This window comes from Parasteatoda tepidariorum, chromosome 6 (assembly GCF_982258835.1).
Source record: "Parasteatoda tepidariorum strain Cologne lab strain chromosome 6, Ptep-v5.0, whole genome shotgun sequence".
Taxonomy (NCBI): Eukaryota; Metazoa; Arthropoda; class Arachnida; order Araneae; family Theridiidae; genus Parasteatoda; species Parasteatoda tepidariorum.
In genome coordinates, this window is record NC_141760.1 from 3,028,140 (window position 1) to 3,044,110 (window position 15,971).

Below are 15,971 nucleotides of genomic sequence, written 5' to 3' on the forward strand. Positions count from 1 at the left end.
GTAAAATTAAAAAAAAGAAGCAATTTGAAGGTATTTAATTAATATTTATGTGGAGAAGAAAACACACAAAAATTATTACTGCAGAATCGCAAATAAGCATTTTAGTGAAAGGGAAAAAGATGCTATCGAAATCTGAGGAGTGACTAGTTAGGGAGATGAAAGAAAAACATTAAAACCAGTTTGATTTCCTGCCGTGATTCAGTTACTGTCTGTTTTTTCTTGCAATCTGATTTCGTATTCCTCATTTGTGTGTGAATACAATAAATGCTCCTCCCCTAGCTTAATTAGTAATGTGTGACTCCTTCTGATTTCATTATTTGAAAGTATTCTGAAAATGAAGATGAAGGAGAGCAATACAGCATATGTGTTTACATTTTATCTCAAATAACTTTTTCCATAGAAGTTTTCTAAACTAGTGTATTTTAGGTAGATAAATATTTCTTACCTTCGTCACACAGAAAAGAAGTGTGAGACAGACTTAAGTATCTGGGTATGCATCTTTCCTCTTTTTGGAGAATATTTAACTGACAATGTTCAATACATTCCTAATTATGAAAGAAAATAATTTCATTACATTATCTATAAACATCACTCATAGAATGGAGTGCCCTAAAATAATAATAATAAAGCAAAACACCTCAATAACTCTCATTTACTGTGGCAATATATACATTATATCCTAATAGAATTTTTTGGTGGGGACAAAAGTGGCTATTAGAGAGACGTTGAATTAAAAACTTTATATAAAATATTTTTAAAAAGAAAATATATTCAGGAAACAGTGGAATTTATCTATTCAACCATAGTTTGAGATATTAAGAAGAATGTGCTTGTTGTATACGTTGCTGAATCTGAGTTTTTTTTCTACGTGTTTTCTGAACAAAAATAAGCGCAACAAACCATATGGATTCTACCAATGATGAGATTACTGCTGAATGACCCGAACTGCCGCGATGGATAATGTTATCCATAATAATAATAAGCGGGAGAAAAATAAATGAATGAATTTCATTCGTAGAACTATCGGGGGATTTATTTGGCCTTCAGACTAACAAGAAATGCCTTGAAATGAATTTTTGTACAAAATTGTTCACATTTGAAAAAACCTCAGGTAACGACGTTTACAAGTGCTTCATAAATTTAAAAATTTACATCGTGTCATTAATGGTATATCTTAAAAATAAATTGTCTTAAAGCAGCAAAATAAGATTAATTTAATTACTGTTTGCGGTAAGCAGGAAAAAAATTTAAAGCGATTTGACGTCATCTCTACTCACAGCCGTATTGAGAGGACCCTTGCCTTTATTTTTGTTCCACATTCTTCTGTAATCTGTGCAGTTTGTGTCGTAAGGGTAGGGTAGAAGATTCTGTTGCAACTGAAAAGATATACACATCGTCAAAACTGTGAAATCTCTCCAAGTTTATCCGAATTCGATAACCATAAAAGTAACTCGTTTTCTTTCCACGCCGAATCAAGCTTTCTTATGCAATTTAAAGGGAAAGCTCTAAACACCGAAAACGAAAAACACACAGATCACTCTCCTCTACAACATGATACGTAGTTTCGCTTCTCGAATGTTAGCGCGTTTTGATTTCGTCTGTAATTGTTTATAATCGATAATGAGTTGGCGAGTCTTTGTGGCAAGCTGCTTTACACCTGCAGAAAAAACAGTTTGTCATTAACTATATGTTTTTAATTGTGTAACAAGGATATTTTAATTTTCAAGTTTCGTTATTAAATAAATTTAAAATGTATGACTTCTATCTGCTCCAACTGCTTGTCTCTCTACAGTGTGTATGTTTGATTGACAAACTCATCTTATTTCATTATTATTGTTTATTACAATTAGTGAATGTATGGAACAGTAATTATGGATTCCTAATTTATATTATCTCATTAAAATACCTAGACTGATTCTTATGAGTATCATACTGTAATTATAAACTTTAGTGACACACCACAAACTTAATTAAAGCATAAGTCCATTAGTGATCACAGTAAGACCATTTGTAATGTTCAGATACACGAAAATTGTTTGCACTGCATAAAATGCTATCTCCTTGTCTTTTCTAATTTATGTCGAGATGTCTCGAGCTCTCAAAAATAGACTCACTAAATGGGGAAAATGAAACAGATTTTAAATAGGAAGTTGCTTTTTAAGAAATAGAAAATAAAGTAAAAAACGAAACTAATAAGACCATGGTAGCCGAGAACAGGTCTCATTTCCAAGCTCCAAGGAAAAGTAGTGAAGAATCCATGTCATTCACTATAGGAAATCGGCATTGATATGAATGAAACCAAACCATTAAGATGAGCTGCAATAGAGTGAGTTTTGTGATAGCCATCCATTAAGATGATTCAAAATGCGTGATTCTATAACCGTGATCAATAAGTTTTAATGACAGCATCTCAAAAAAGTTACGCATTCTACAAAAATTTTATATTTTTAGTTCTACATCATTAAAGCAGCACTTATGGGAGTATAATAGAAATGATGTAATGTTTTTCGGCGAAGTAAATGAGAATGGTTGAATTTGCGGCAACAGCTTTTGGAGTTATGCAAATGACCACTCTTTCGATTTTTGTTTAATGCAATTTTTTGTTAGTTAATATATTTCTTCGTTTGTTTGTTTTTGACAAAACTTAATTTAGAAATTGTTCATCTTTCCTTGTGATGAATCTCAGCACCCGCAGGACATTTCTCAAAATAAAATTAAGAACAAAAATATTAAGTAATTTTTGGTTTCTTTACTTGAACTCTTAACTGAGAGTCAATGACTAAATTTCAAAAATTATTAATAGGATCAAATATTTTTTTTTTTAAAACTTAACTTTTTAAAACTTGAAAGGTTTTTTTGTACACATTTTTACAAAGTTTAATAAAATGGTACGCATTTCAAAAATAACATTCAATTTTCTAGTCTAAAGCTTCTTGGTTACGTGGTTACGATTATCTTTGCTATAAATCTGCGCATTCTAATGCTTATATATCAAATGGAACCATATACTATGGTTTACCATGTGTGAAATTGGAAAACAAAAATTAAACAAAAATATTGAACTCTCGAATATAAAATCCTGCAAGGATTTTAATACTTTTTAATATGCTTGATAAACATTTAAAATCCATGTGAAAAAGCACTTTAGTTTTTGTTTTTGTTGAAAAAAAAGCTTAAACTTTTTGCTTAAAATCAGTCAAATCAGTAAATGAAATTAATGCAAAGATACAAATATTTCTCCAGTTTATTTGGGATTGTTTAAAGTTTTAATGTAAGCAACAAAATTTTTGTAATATTTTGGTCAAATTTTGGGTAATGTGATCCCTTAAAGTCCAAAATTTGAACTGCCAGTTTGCCATCATTCTTTGAGATATCGTACCATTCCAATGATGTTGATTTGGTACGAGTTTTTCGTTTCCAATTTCAATCCTTCCCTGAAAGGATTGACCAGCCTCCTAGGATCATGAACGGCAATAAAGAACGCCGGCGTCGCCCTCGAATCTAAGTATTCTTCGGTCCTCTGCTTCAACTCGATGTAAATGTCTGAAAAAGACCAGCAGGGTGATGAGAAGGAAAAAAAAATTCATTTTAATTACATTTAGCAAATTAAAACAGCGAGGTTTTATAGAAATATTCTTTAAATTCAAGGTTGGAACTGGAATTAGTTACAATTTGGTACTTTAGGGAACCTGCAATTTAATGATATTGAATCTTGACAACAAATTTCAGTGTCTTTTACCTTGCTCTATTTATTTACCAGCTGAGTACCCATTTTTCGTACTGGGCGAATCAGTACTAAACAACGCTAAGAAATCATGCACTTATCTGAAAGGCATATAAAAACCCTTTTAATAAAGCTAAAATAATTTCGATTCTTCATTTATTTATTATTTGTTGCCCGTCCCGGCGACTTTGCGTTGTTAAATTAACAAAACATTTTTTATAGCTTATCAAACTAGAATAGATTTTAACCGCATTCAGCATCACTTAGCCCGATGCTATTGCTCGCGGCCAACTCATGATAATTAAAACTTACCAGTATCAAGCAATTTTTTCCGGTACATAACCCTTTCGAGGGACTCTAAGACACTTATTTCTTCAGTATATGTATTAAAACTGCTCAGTATTAGTGCAGTCTAAATATTTAAATATATCAAGGTAATAACTTAGTATCTATATTAGTATATTTGTTACCTAGTACATAACACTTCAATATTTGAGTTTTGTAAGAAATACATTTATCAGCGGTAATAAAATAAGGCCCAAATTTAAAAATTCTTATAAGATCTTGATAAGGAATTTAAGTCTACTTATCTATCTGGTATTTAATATACTGTTTAAAATATTTATAAGTAATGGCGGTAAAAGCTCTTTTAATTCTAATTCCTTAAAATATTAATGCACTATCTTTGCTACCACAGGAAATATATTTTCTGAAACTACTTTAAAGCCCTTAGTAGAATTCTTATTAAAACTGCATTAATTACCATAATACCAATAGTACCAAAATTAATTAAGCGTCATCTGCGTATGGCGAATTTTTTCGGTTCCCCTAAACCAGGGGTGGCGAACCTTTATACATCAACGTGCCATTTTTTCTAAAAAATTGTTTAATGAGATCATAGACGTGCAGCCAAATAATTTTGACTTCGTGATTATTGTGAAAATAATAATACTAAATACTATCAACTCAAAACTCTTTATTTATATTGAAAAAAAAAACACTTTGCAATGTCTCAGTTATACGCGTAACTCAACGTAAAGTAACATCAGTGTGACTTCTGTTGTTGCAGATTAGATGATAAATAACTTATATTAGGTTGTAAGATGTTAGTTTAAGCAGGACTTTAAAATTTTTTTTTCTAGATATTTATTGTTAGCTTGTTTTTTATGGTCATTAATTGTTCTTGTAGCATTAATTTTAAATTTTTTTATTAATACCAATAGTACCAATTTGTATAATACCAATTTGTTTGTTTTTTGAGAATTTTAATTTAATTGTTACATATACTTCATAGTGCAATAACAATTGTGATCGGTAGCGTGCCCAAAATATTTTGTCACGTGCCATCAATGGCACGCGTGCCATTGGTTCGCCATCCCTGCCCTAAACGATTAAGTGCCCTTTTCTCCGTCACCTTTGCTCTTTAGTGCACAGTTAGTTATTTTAATTTTAATTAGATTTTAATACCCATATTAATTAAGCATTTGAGTCAAAAAATAATTTGGCGATTCTTTACGGTTAATCAAAACGAAAAAGTAAACTTTCACCATGCACTTTGTTTTTCAGTGCATAGGTTATTTCAATTAATGCATATTGGTGCCAATAGCATGGCTTTTATTTTTGTTCTCTTAAACAAATATATACCTTTACTTTATAAGGTTTGCTAGTAAGTACATAGCTTCTTTTTATTTCTTTATGCATCTATTGCTTAAACTAATTAAACATTGCTTGCGTCAATACAGTATGGCAATTTTTTTACATTTCTCCTAAGAATTTAATATTATTTTTTCCTTCAATACATAACTATTTTTCTTTCATCTCAATTATCGTTGATTTTAAACTAATTACTTTTATAGAAACACGTTTCAAAAGAATTAATATTAAACAAAATAAACACGTAGTTTCAAATAACTTAAAAATACAAATTTGGTGATGCAATATTTTCATGCTACCCCGATAACGATGTTCATTAAATTTCTCTGACATTACGAAAAAATTATTAAATATTGAAATAGGTAAAAATAAACTCTTTTTATATCAAATAGAGCTATAAGCTTTCTAACCATCTGATACCTCATTTCCTAAAACCACGATTCAATTGGAGCACTTAAATTTATTTACATTATTATTTTGAAAATATTGATTTCTCTATGAAGAACAAAATACATAATTTTTCCTTTTCAAAAAGGGCTTATTTTCCTTTTCAAAAAGCTTATTTTTTCAAATAAGAAAGTTGACTTGGATTTAGTTTTTGTTTGTAGGTTTAACAGAATCCCAAGAACTGAAAATCCGGCAGTTAAGTTTCAAAAAAAGATATTCAAAAACTCGCCCTTTAACTCTATGAATTTAAAATAGAAACGATTTTCCTTGCAACAAATATTCATTCGTCTTCTATACTGTTAATTTGTTACATCTGCTGTGATTTTTATTAAAAAGAGAAATTAACATTATGAATAAAAATCGGTTATCCAAATCTACGTATTCAAAACTTGAAAATGAGGCGGTTATATTATTTAATAGAAATATTAGAAAGGAATTAAAGAATCCAATCGCCCAGTGCCGAAGTGCGATTTCGAAATCACGCATGAACGTATTAAATTTTTTTTTTTAAAAATATGGAAATATCACTAAAACCATTTCTTAAATCCAAAAAGAATGCATAATATACCACAATTTAGATCAGAGGGCAACATGGTGGAAATGATCGCCGGCGCTCCTGAACCACCGACTCTGTCATTTACATTATATTACAGTGGATTTCAAACGACTAGGACACGATTGTAGAGAATACAATCCAGTCAAAAAATGTTTCGCAAAAGAAATCGAAAGTACTTACTGTGAGATGTGGACATGTATGAAATGTTTCTTAGAGAGTGGCTCATTGAGACGAGGTCATCGTCTGAGAGACGCAGAAATACTTGGGATCCATAAGTGTAGCAAATGGCCGGTTCCCCTTCATTAGTAGTAAATGGAACTTCCATGAAATCAGCACTACAACATTTAAAGTATTACATGCTTTGATTGAAACAAACAAATGCATAAGAGCAGTATGAACTCGTAGTATAAATGTTTCGGATTTACAGCCTGATGTGGACGTACAGCGCGGTCGATTCGAACAGATGTTAGATTCAAACCCCATGTCAACTGGTATTCAGTTTCAATATTTTTTTATTTTATTTTTACTTTTTTCCGATTTCTAGTGGTTCTCTAATTTAATTATAATTTGAAATAAGAAATAAGGGTCTATAATTAGGAACATTTTTAGTATCCAGTAAGGATTTGAAAATTGAAAGTAATTTTCCGTGCAGGACCAATACAATCTGTCGATCAGTGTTTCCCGGCCTTTTTCGTGTCCCACTTAAGATTTTAAGAATTCAATCTAAGATGTACAGTGCGCAAAATGAAAAGCGAACTGCCCTGAAAAACTTTCGATCTGATGATCGGATCTTCGCGTTCTAGGACTCAATCTTAATGGTAAAGGGGGTGACTTCAAATATGCCACTTAATTAGTGCAGACGATATTTTAAGTTACGAAATCAAACACAAAAACGTACTTTCTGAGAAAAACATAAATATTTTCAATGGATTCAGATTTCTGATCTCCATAATATAGGGGGTAGCCGTAATCCGAGAAATATAGTTTCAATAGTTTGGTCAGGAGAGCAATTACAAAGTTTGGACCCCTTAATGAGTCACATTTTGCGTGTTTCACTATATTGTGAGAACTTATAAAACGAATCAAGAAACATTTTTGCACACAATCATAAAATTCATTTTTCGATAGTGAATTCCATGCAAAATATAATGTTTAGTAAATATTTCTTTTTTTTTGTTATTTTATTTAATAATGGTCAAAAATTTTAAATTGTAAGGTACATAAATTTTAACACCATTTCAAAGTGAATAATTTTCATGGTAAAATACAAAATTTGAGCTAAGTCGGTTGAATAGTTCCTGAGAAATCGAACTTTGAAAAAGACGTTTTTTTAAAATTCGATTTCTTTGGAACTATTTGACTGATTTAGCTCAAATTTCGCCATTTGAAATTAAATACTTTAAAATGTTAAAAAAATTTGTTTACCTTACAATTCGATATCGGACAATATTTTCAACTAGTATTAAGTAAAATAATTAAAAAAAATAATCGATTCCGTTTATTTCAACTTATTTCAATTCGTTTTAAGACTTCGTGAGATATGGCAAAATACACATAAAGCAAAATTGACAATAAAAGGTTTAAACTCTTAACCGCTCTCCTGACCAAACTATTTAGACTACAATTCCCAGATTGCATCAACCCCTTATGTATTGGAGGGGGCAAAAATTTTCCGAATTCGCTGAAAAAACGGTATGTTTATTCAAAGAAAGTAAGTTTTTGTGTCTGATTTCGTAGCTTAAAATACCGTCTGCGCTAACTAATTAGCATATAGAATATTGTATATATGATAAATTTAAAATTTTTGATTTTCCTGGTGTTTTTGTTTCTAAATATGGGAATAAAAGAGGTGGTGGTAAAGGTAAAGGTAAAGTTATTGAATTTGATGAATTTTCGAATTTTTGTAACTTGCCTGTTAATTTGAATAATATTTTCATTATTAGAAAATATATTTTTGGTTTTAAAAATAAAGTTCTTAAAAATTTCCTTATTAATTTTGGTTCTAAAATTAAATTTGATACTGAACTTACTAAATTTATCGTTTTTGATTTGATTAAATTAAAAATTGGTGTTAGTAAAACTGATATGCTTTTTAATAAGGTTTCTAAAGTTGAAAGGGTTTTTTGTACGATTAATTTTCATGGCAAAAAATTTGAAATTACTAGGTTACCACTGATTATTCAGAGTCTTTCTAATTTTTTTTCTTTTAGAGCAAATTAGGGTTTCTGCTGCTTTAAATATTCTTCTACGCTTAGAAAAAAGGTGCGTAATTAAAACTTTTTAAGTCGAAATCTAAATTGTATTTCTAAATTTGATTGTTATTGTAATGAAAAGGATTTTTCACAATATATTGATAATGATTATGGACATGTTATTACGAGAAATTTGGAGACTGTTGGTGATCAAGATTTAATCAATACTTTAAGCAAAGGTCCAAAATTTAGGACGAGGGTTAAAATGAAAAAAGAAGATTTAATTTTATCTATTAAAAAGGATCTTGATTTTCTTATTGCAAAAATTTCCAGAAAATATCATTGGCCCGTAGAGGGGTTTTCAGAGTGGAAGGCTAAAATTATTGAAAGGGTTAAATTTAATTTATTTAATACCAGATTTAGTTCATTTCCTAGTGGTACTTATATTGATTATGAATTATCTAGGAAAATTGGGAATCTTAAAGATAAATTCATTGTTACTGTAGTGGATAAAGCTTCAAATAATTTTTGTATTATGTGTAAATATTTTTTTTGAAAATTGATTATTGGTGAATATAGCGCAAATAATACTTATTTAAAATTAAAGGAAGATAAAAAAGTTATTGAAAACAGAATTATTGCATTTAGTAAAAAATTAAAATTTAGGTTAAATAGGATTACATTTCCCTATTTATTTCCTATTGTCAAATTTCATAAAAATCCGATTAAATTTAGATTTATAGCATGTGGCACTAATTGTTACAATTCTCATATTAGTAAAAGGTTTTTTAGTTTTCTAAAAATTATTTTGCTTAAAATTAAAAAAGAGAAAATTATTGTTATAAGTAATAATGTTGAAGTTTTGGATTATATTAATAATAATGATATTTCCAGCATTAATACTTTTGATTTCGAAAATTTGTATACAAGTATACCACATGAAAAGATTATTGAGACTTGTGAAGGTATTTTTGATAGGTATTTATTTAATGAGAAAATTGATAAGTCTGGTTGGATTTATGTAGGTTTAGTCTTTTTAAGAATGTTCTTTTTAATGGTTTAGATTTTTATAAACAAATTATTGGAATTCCACAAGGTAATTCCTTTTCTGGTTCCTTTGCTTATATTTTTCTGCATTTTTTTTGAAGCTAAATTTCTTGAGCATCATGAATTTAATGCTTTTAGATATATTTATAGGATATGATTTTGCTTAATTGTGATAATTATTATTTTATTTAAAGTATTTATCCTAAAGAATTGATTTTGAAAAAAAATAATGAGAATTGCTTTAATGTTGAATATTTAGATTATGAAATTGATATTGTTGACAATTTTTTTAAAATTCGTGTTTTTGATAAAAGAGAAGCTTTTAAATTTAAAGTTATTTTTTTCTGTAACTTTAATACTAATTTGTGCAATAAAATTTTTAAAAATTTGGTTTTTTCGCAATTGGATTAAAAATATCTGCAATAATGTTGAAAGTTTTCGGGAAGCTGTGAATAATTTTTTAAATAATTTGAGTAATAATGATTTTCCTTTTAATTTTTGTAATGCTAATTTTTTAATTAAAAATATGATTGAAGAATTCTAGGTTTTTATATTTTTTCCTTTTAACAGGGCGAAATTCAAGTCTTAACTGAGCAACCCCAGTTGAGCATTCTATTAATTTGTTACGTATCTCTTTCTTGAATTCTTTTTTCTCAATCAGCGCATTGTAATAGAGGGCGTTGTTTTCCTTAGTTTTGGTGTTTCCTTTTCACTCAGTGTGCTTATGAAATCGATGTTTGACCTGGTTAAAGTGAGTTTTGAGTTTTTATTTTTTATTTTCTGATGAATTTGTTTGAGTTTCTTTTCTAAACTGGTTCTTTGTATTTCATGTTTTTTCCTGGACTTCTATACAAAACCTTCGGGGTACTGAGGGTGTTACTTTAGGCATTTGCCTCCCCCTCAATAGAAAAGGTTTTGTTTTATGGCTACCGGGGTCGGTACCCCCTGAAAACGTCGGCTTCGGTGGTCATATTTTTATTTTTATTTTTATTTCCTTCGTTTCCTTTATTGCTACATTTATCCTTTTTGTGAAATTTCTGCTGTTTTTAAGCACGTTTTTTCCATGGAAGTTTTAATAATTTAAATTTTTAAAAAATTGTTGTTTTCTTTTAGCATAGCATATTTGAGGTAACTTTCTAGAACCATTATGATTGAGTCCTACAACGTGAAGATCCCATCTTTAAATCAAAAGTTATTCAAGGTGGTCCGTTTTGTATTTTGAGCACTGTATATATTTCTAAATATTCAAAAAATAAAATGCTCTCTAAAGAGCCGATGAATTTCAGAAATGAATCTCTTGAACAAATAAATCAATTAAATTTTAAAAACATATAAAGGAGAACAGAAATTCAAAATTTTAGTAAAAGTTTTTCCTGTGATAGTAATTATTCAAATTCAGTTCATTCTCCTGCTATTTCCAGCATTGCATTCGGTTAAATATGAATGGAGGAAACTTATTTAATTTTGCTCCTTATAAAGAGACTTTTATTAGTTAAATTAACTGTGAGTCTTTCTTGATGTTTGAAACATTCCCTCCTTATTCAAGCAGCTAAAAGCTTCTGTTCTTTGAAAAATAAAGAGCTTCAGTCTTTATGAATGAAGGCATTTAAAAAAAAACTAATTAAAATAAAAAGGCTCGAATTTCAATATTTTCTTGCAAAAATTACCTTTCATTCTTTAATTGGGCTGCAGGTTGTTAATTATTGAGTTGGCTCCTATGCAATGATGGATAAGAAATAACTTTGGGCACGTTCCAATATTCACACTGGTGACACTAGTTTCCAGCACCGATCGTTCCTATATGAAAACTGGTTACTCCAGTGCAGTCTTTCCTTTATTCAAACTGGTGTCACCAGTTATGCACAAAGTGCTGGTTTCAACACGGTTTAGTCAGTTCAAGGGAAGTCATTGCTTATTATTTGATTACTAACTATTTATTATATTACTTCTGTCGAGATAGTCGACCTTACTGTATTTTTGAATAGATTTTATTATAAGTGTATAATAAAAACTTTTTTACTATCGAAAATAAGCTTTCTGGTATTAAATATAAATCTAATAGCTAATATCAGATATTTATTAGGTAGATGAATGTGGTCTCTTGTTGATGCTGTTTATTGCAATGAACACTATAAATAAACGTTAATATATTTTATTTCTGATATTTGTTTAAGTTTGTTTTCAAGACTATGATTTAACTCAAATTTTGGTTAGTGTGTTAAGTAGCTTTACTTGATAGATTCGCATCGGAAGAATTTAGGCTTAGTTCATTAAATATGCAATGAGGAACCTGCATGCTTTTTTTTATGTTTTAAAATGAAACATCATGCCATTTTATAAAGATAGACACCAATTTCAGACCGGTGCGATAACTAGTTATTTTGTTATTAATAGTTGAAATCGCTCGATTAGCCCCGCCCCCTAAATTGCTGCTAGATTTCCTATCTGCTCTGATGACGTCACGATACATTACAACCACAACTCCCATCATGTGAAACGGTGAAAGCATATGCCGCTCCGAGTATAAATTTTAAAAATTGGCTCCGAGCAAAAACTACAAGTGTTGCATTGTACCATGTGCAATAGTTCTACATTAAACACGCCAAATAAATTATTTTTTAGTGTACCAAAAGAAGAAAAAAGACAAATTTGGTGCAAAGCCATCAAACGCGATGAAAAAAATACTTGCAAATTGTCTGCAACTACTGCATTATACTGTTGCTAAGACCATTTTACAGTAACTTACTTAATTATAATTTAATTCTATAAGATTGTTTTTCTGATTGATAAGCTTCTCTGAATGAATAATTCATTATACTGAATTTTAAAATGTTTTTGAAATGCTGTTCAGATCACTTTCTTTCTTTTTTCTTTAAAATAAAAGAATTTTATTCTGACATAACAGTTGTGTACAGGTACTTTTTTTTAAAGTTAAAAAATAATTTTATTTTGAAGAAAAAATTATGAAAGTTAAAATAAAAAAAGATAGGGTTTAGCATTATTCACATTTCTTCAACAGCAAAAAAAATCAAGAAAATATTTTAGAAGTTAATAATAAAATGAATTTTTAAAAAAAAATTTACCTAAATTCCAGGTCATATACCATTTATTCCATTCCCTCTAATTGGGATCCACTCATTAAATAAAAACTTTCAAAACAGTTCAGGCTTTTATATATAGACAAATATAAATAAAAATGAATCAGTATAAAAAAATTAAAAATGAATTTATTTTCTTCTAAATTTGTTGAAAAAAAAAGTAGTTTCGATTCGACATTTATTTTTTCATTCCTCAATTTTACTTCATTATACTGAAGGGTTTTGAGTTAAAAAATAATTAATTAATTTTATCTGGATGAAAAAATTATGAAAGTTAAAATGAAAAGTGATAAGGGTTTAGCTTTATTTATATTTCTTCAAAAAAAAAAAGATTCCTGAAAATATTTTAGAAGTTAATAATAAAAATAATTTTTTTAAAAAAATTTACCTAAATTCCAGGTCATATACCATTCATTCCATTCCCTCTAATTGGGATCAACTCATTAAATAAAAACTTTCAAAACAGTTCAGACTCTTATATATAGACAAATATAAATAAAAATGAATCAGTATAAATAAAGAAAAATGAATTTATTTCAGAAGTTATTGAAAAAAAAGTAGTTTCGACATTTATTTTTTCATTCCTCAATTTTATTTCATTATGCTGAAGGGATTTGAGTTAAAAAAAAAAAAAAATTTATCTAGAAGAAAAAATTACGAAAGTTAAAATAAAAAATGATAGGTGTTTAGCATTATTTACATTTCTTCAAAAAAAAATTTAATCAAATATTTTAGAAGTTAATAATAAAAAAGAATTTTTTAACACATTTTATTTACCTAAAAACTTATAATTCCAGGTCATATACCATTCATTCCATTTCCTCTAATTGGGATCAACTTATTAAATAAAAAACTTTCAAAACAGTTCAGACTTTTATGTATAGACAAATATAAATAAAAATGAATCAGTATAAATAAATAAAAATGAATTTATTTCAAAAGTTGTTAAAAAAAATGTAGTTTCGATATTTATTTTTTCATTCCTCAATTTTATTTCATTATGCTGAAAGGTGCTCACAAAAATTTTTTCAAGGAGGAGGATGCAACTGATATACACTACATATATATTTAAACTATATATAAATAATATAAGCATAAAGGAAAAGCAATTTTTGAAAAATGCGGTTCAAATTAAAACGCCTTTGTAACACATTTTTAGATAGGAAGCTTTGGTTTAACTCCTCCCGTTCGCTGAGATACTGTATCTTGACGTCATAGCAAACCACGCCTCATTTTGTGTCACGTGAAGTTAGTTTCGTTTTGGGATAATTTTAAGTTAAGTTTTTTTTAATATTCGGGTCAGTTTTTTAAATTCTGAATTGATTTTAGGGAGTTTTAAGATATAAACTATTCAAAATAATCAACATTCTGCGATTACCCGAAGCATGCAGGTTCCTCATTTTGTTACGATATAATTTTGTTAAATCTAACAATTATCCGAATCATTGTTCTCAAATTTGTGATAGAGTTTTCAGTATTATTGATAGAATTTCAGCATTAGTATTTCGCAATCGCAACGCTTGAGTACGCCCTCCAGCGGAGCCTTAAAATATCAGGCACTTATTTATCAAGTTTTCATTTAGTTCTATCATAATCATTGGCAGAGTCGGACGTCATTTTCTTAGTAGCAAATAAGAAACAAAATTTCCCTATGGAAAAGGTAGAAGAACTAGAGAAAACTGACCAGAACATTGGTAAATCTTTTTGAAACTGAACACGCCAAACATTTGGAGAACAATTTGTCCATAATTTTTACCTTTCTATTATTAACAGGCTTGCAACCGATAACTTTCGATTTTGTGATCGTATACTGTCACAGATGTGTGTATAACGGTGAAATACCTTTTTTTAAATCTTCAATTCATTACAAATTAAAGTGAAGTCAACATTGCCTACTTCATTCCAATGAATAAATGTAATTTCAGATCATGCAGAACTGTAATAGTTATAGAATAGTATATATTTCTGAATCTATATAATTCGATCAACAACAATGAGGAATCATCCAAATTACTTGAAATAATATCATTTATGTTGATAATGAATAAGTTTTTATCGCTTTCTTGGTGAGTTTTTTTTAATTTTGAATGATAAATTTCAACTAGAATTCAGCTATTATGTTTTTATGTTACATATTGAAATTCATATCGAGATCTTGCAATTATGAAATTTTATTGTGTGGTATGTCATCTTAAAGTAATGAAGGGATAATCTATGTATATTTTATTTGAGAATAAAGTTTTCGAATGAAGAACATATCATTTTGGAATTCTCCGGATTTATAAATCAGGTAAGTGTTAAGATTTTTATAATAAAAAATTTACTTGCAAATATTTTTTTTTTGCTCATTTTATGAAAGTTCTCTATAGAAGGGTTTTCTACGTCCGATTAATAATAAAAGAAAACATGAAAGTTTTTTTATTTTATTTTGAGGAATTTTTAGAATCGTTTCTTTTCTTTTCAGTAAGCATTGTTTATTCGTTTTTTAGTTTATAAATAATAATTTCAATTAAAATTTAATAAATTCTTTTTTATAAAAACTGTTGTCAAAAAACTTTTTTTGCAAAATTAAATGATGCAAAATTATGGGCTTATGTGTACTTTTTGCATATTTTAATCTTTGAAGTATATTGTAATGTTTGAAGTTGCTTATTTTAATGTTTGAAGTAATATGACTCATAAAACTATGGATTGTAAAGTTTAAATAGGCCTTTCATGTTATATCATTAAGCGATTATTTATATTTAGTAAAACTATTTCGCTGGCATTGGGTTTTAACTCTAATAAGAAGATTAATATTTTTTGTTCTGTTTACTCACAAATATTTTTCCGATGTGTTTTGGATGTTCCTTTTCTAAAAAAAAGAGATACCATTTTGTTTTCGCTTGCATAAATATCAAACGTTTTTCTTTTTTGAATTTAATAAGCCACAATAAAGAAGGAATGCTACAATGCTACACGCTACATTAAAGACGTCTCCAGAGCAACTGAATGAGAATCATATAGATATCATAGGAATTCGTCTCATACAACAACGCCCCCTATATTTCGTTGCGATCGCGAATAGTATTTTAGCTTCACATGCGAAAGCTCACATTTATATATAATTGTTTTATGTAGAGTTAATTTACCATCAAGCAAATCATAAAAAATGTTTCGTGGCTTCTTTTCCACTTAATGCAAAGTGTGTGTTTGTTTCACTTAACAGATTTACAAGTAACCTATTTATATATATTTTTCTCATGTGGGACAAT

General features: G+C 28.6%; 1 protein-coding gene across 1 annotated transcript in view; it reads right to left on the reverse strand.

The window, feature by feature from the left end:
* Window positions 1-3,308: 3,308 nt before the first annotated feature.
* The window catches only part of LOC139425310 (uncharacterized), a 39,623-nt gene continuing 26,960 nt past the window's right edge, over window positions 3,309-15,971 (reverse strand). The window contains exons 2-3 of the mRNA XM_087166604.1: window positions 6,561-6,715; window positions 3,309-3,543 (exon numbers count right to left, since the gene is read on the reverse strand). Coding sequence (XP_087022730.1) covers window positions 3,359-3,543; window positions 6,561-6,715 — 340 coding nt within the window. The 3' untranslated portion in view covers window positions 3,309-3,358. The remainder of the gene's footprint in view (window positions 3,544-6,560; window positions 6,716-15,971) is intronic.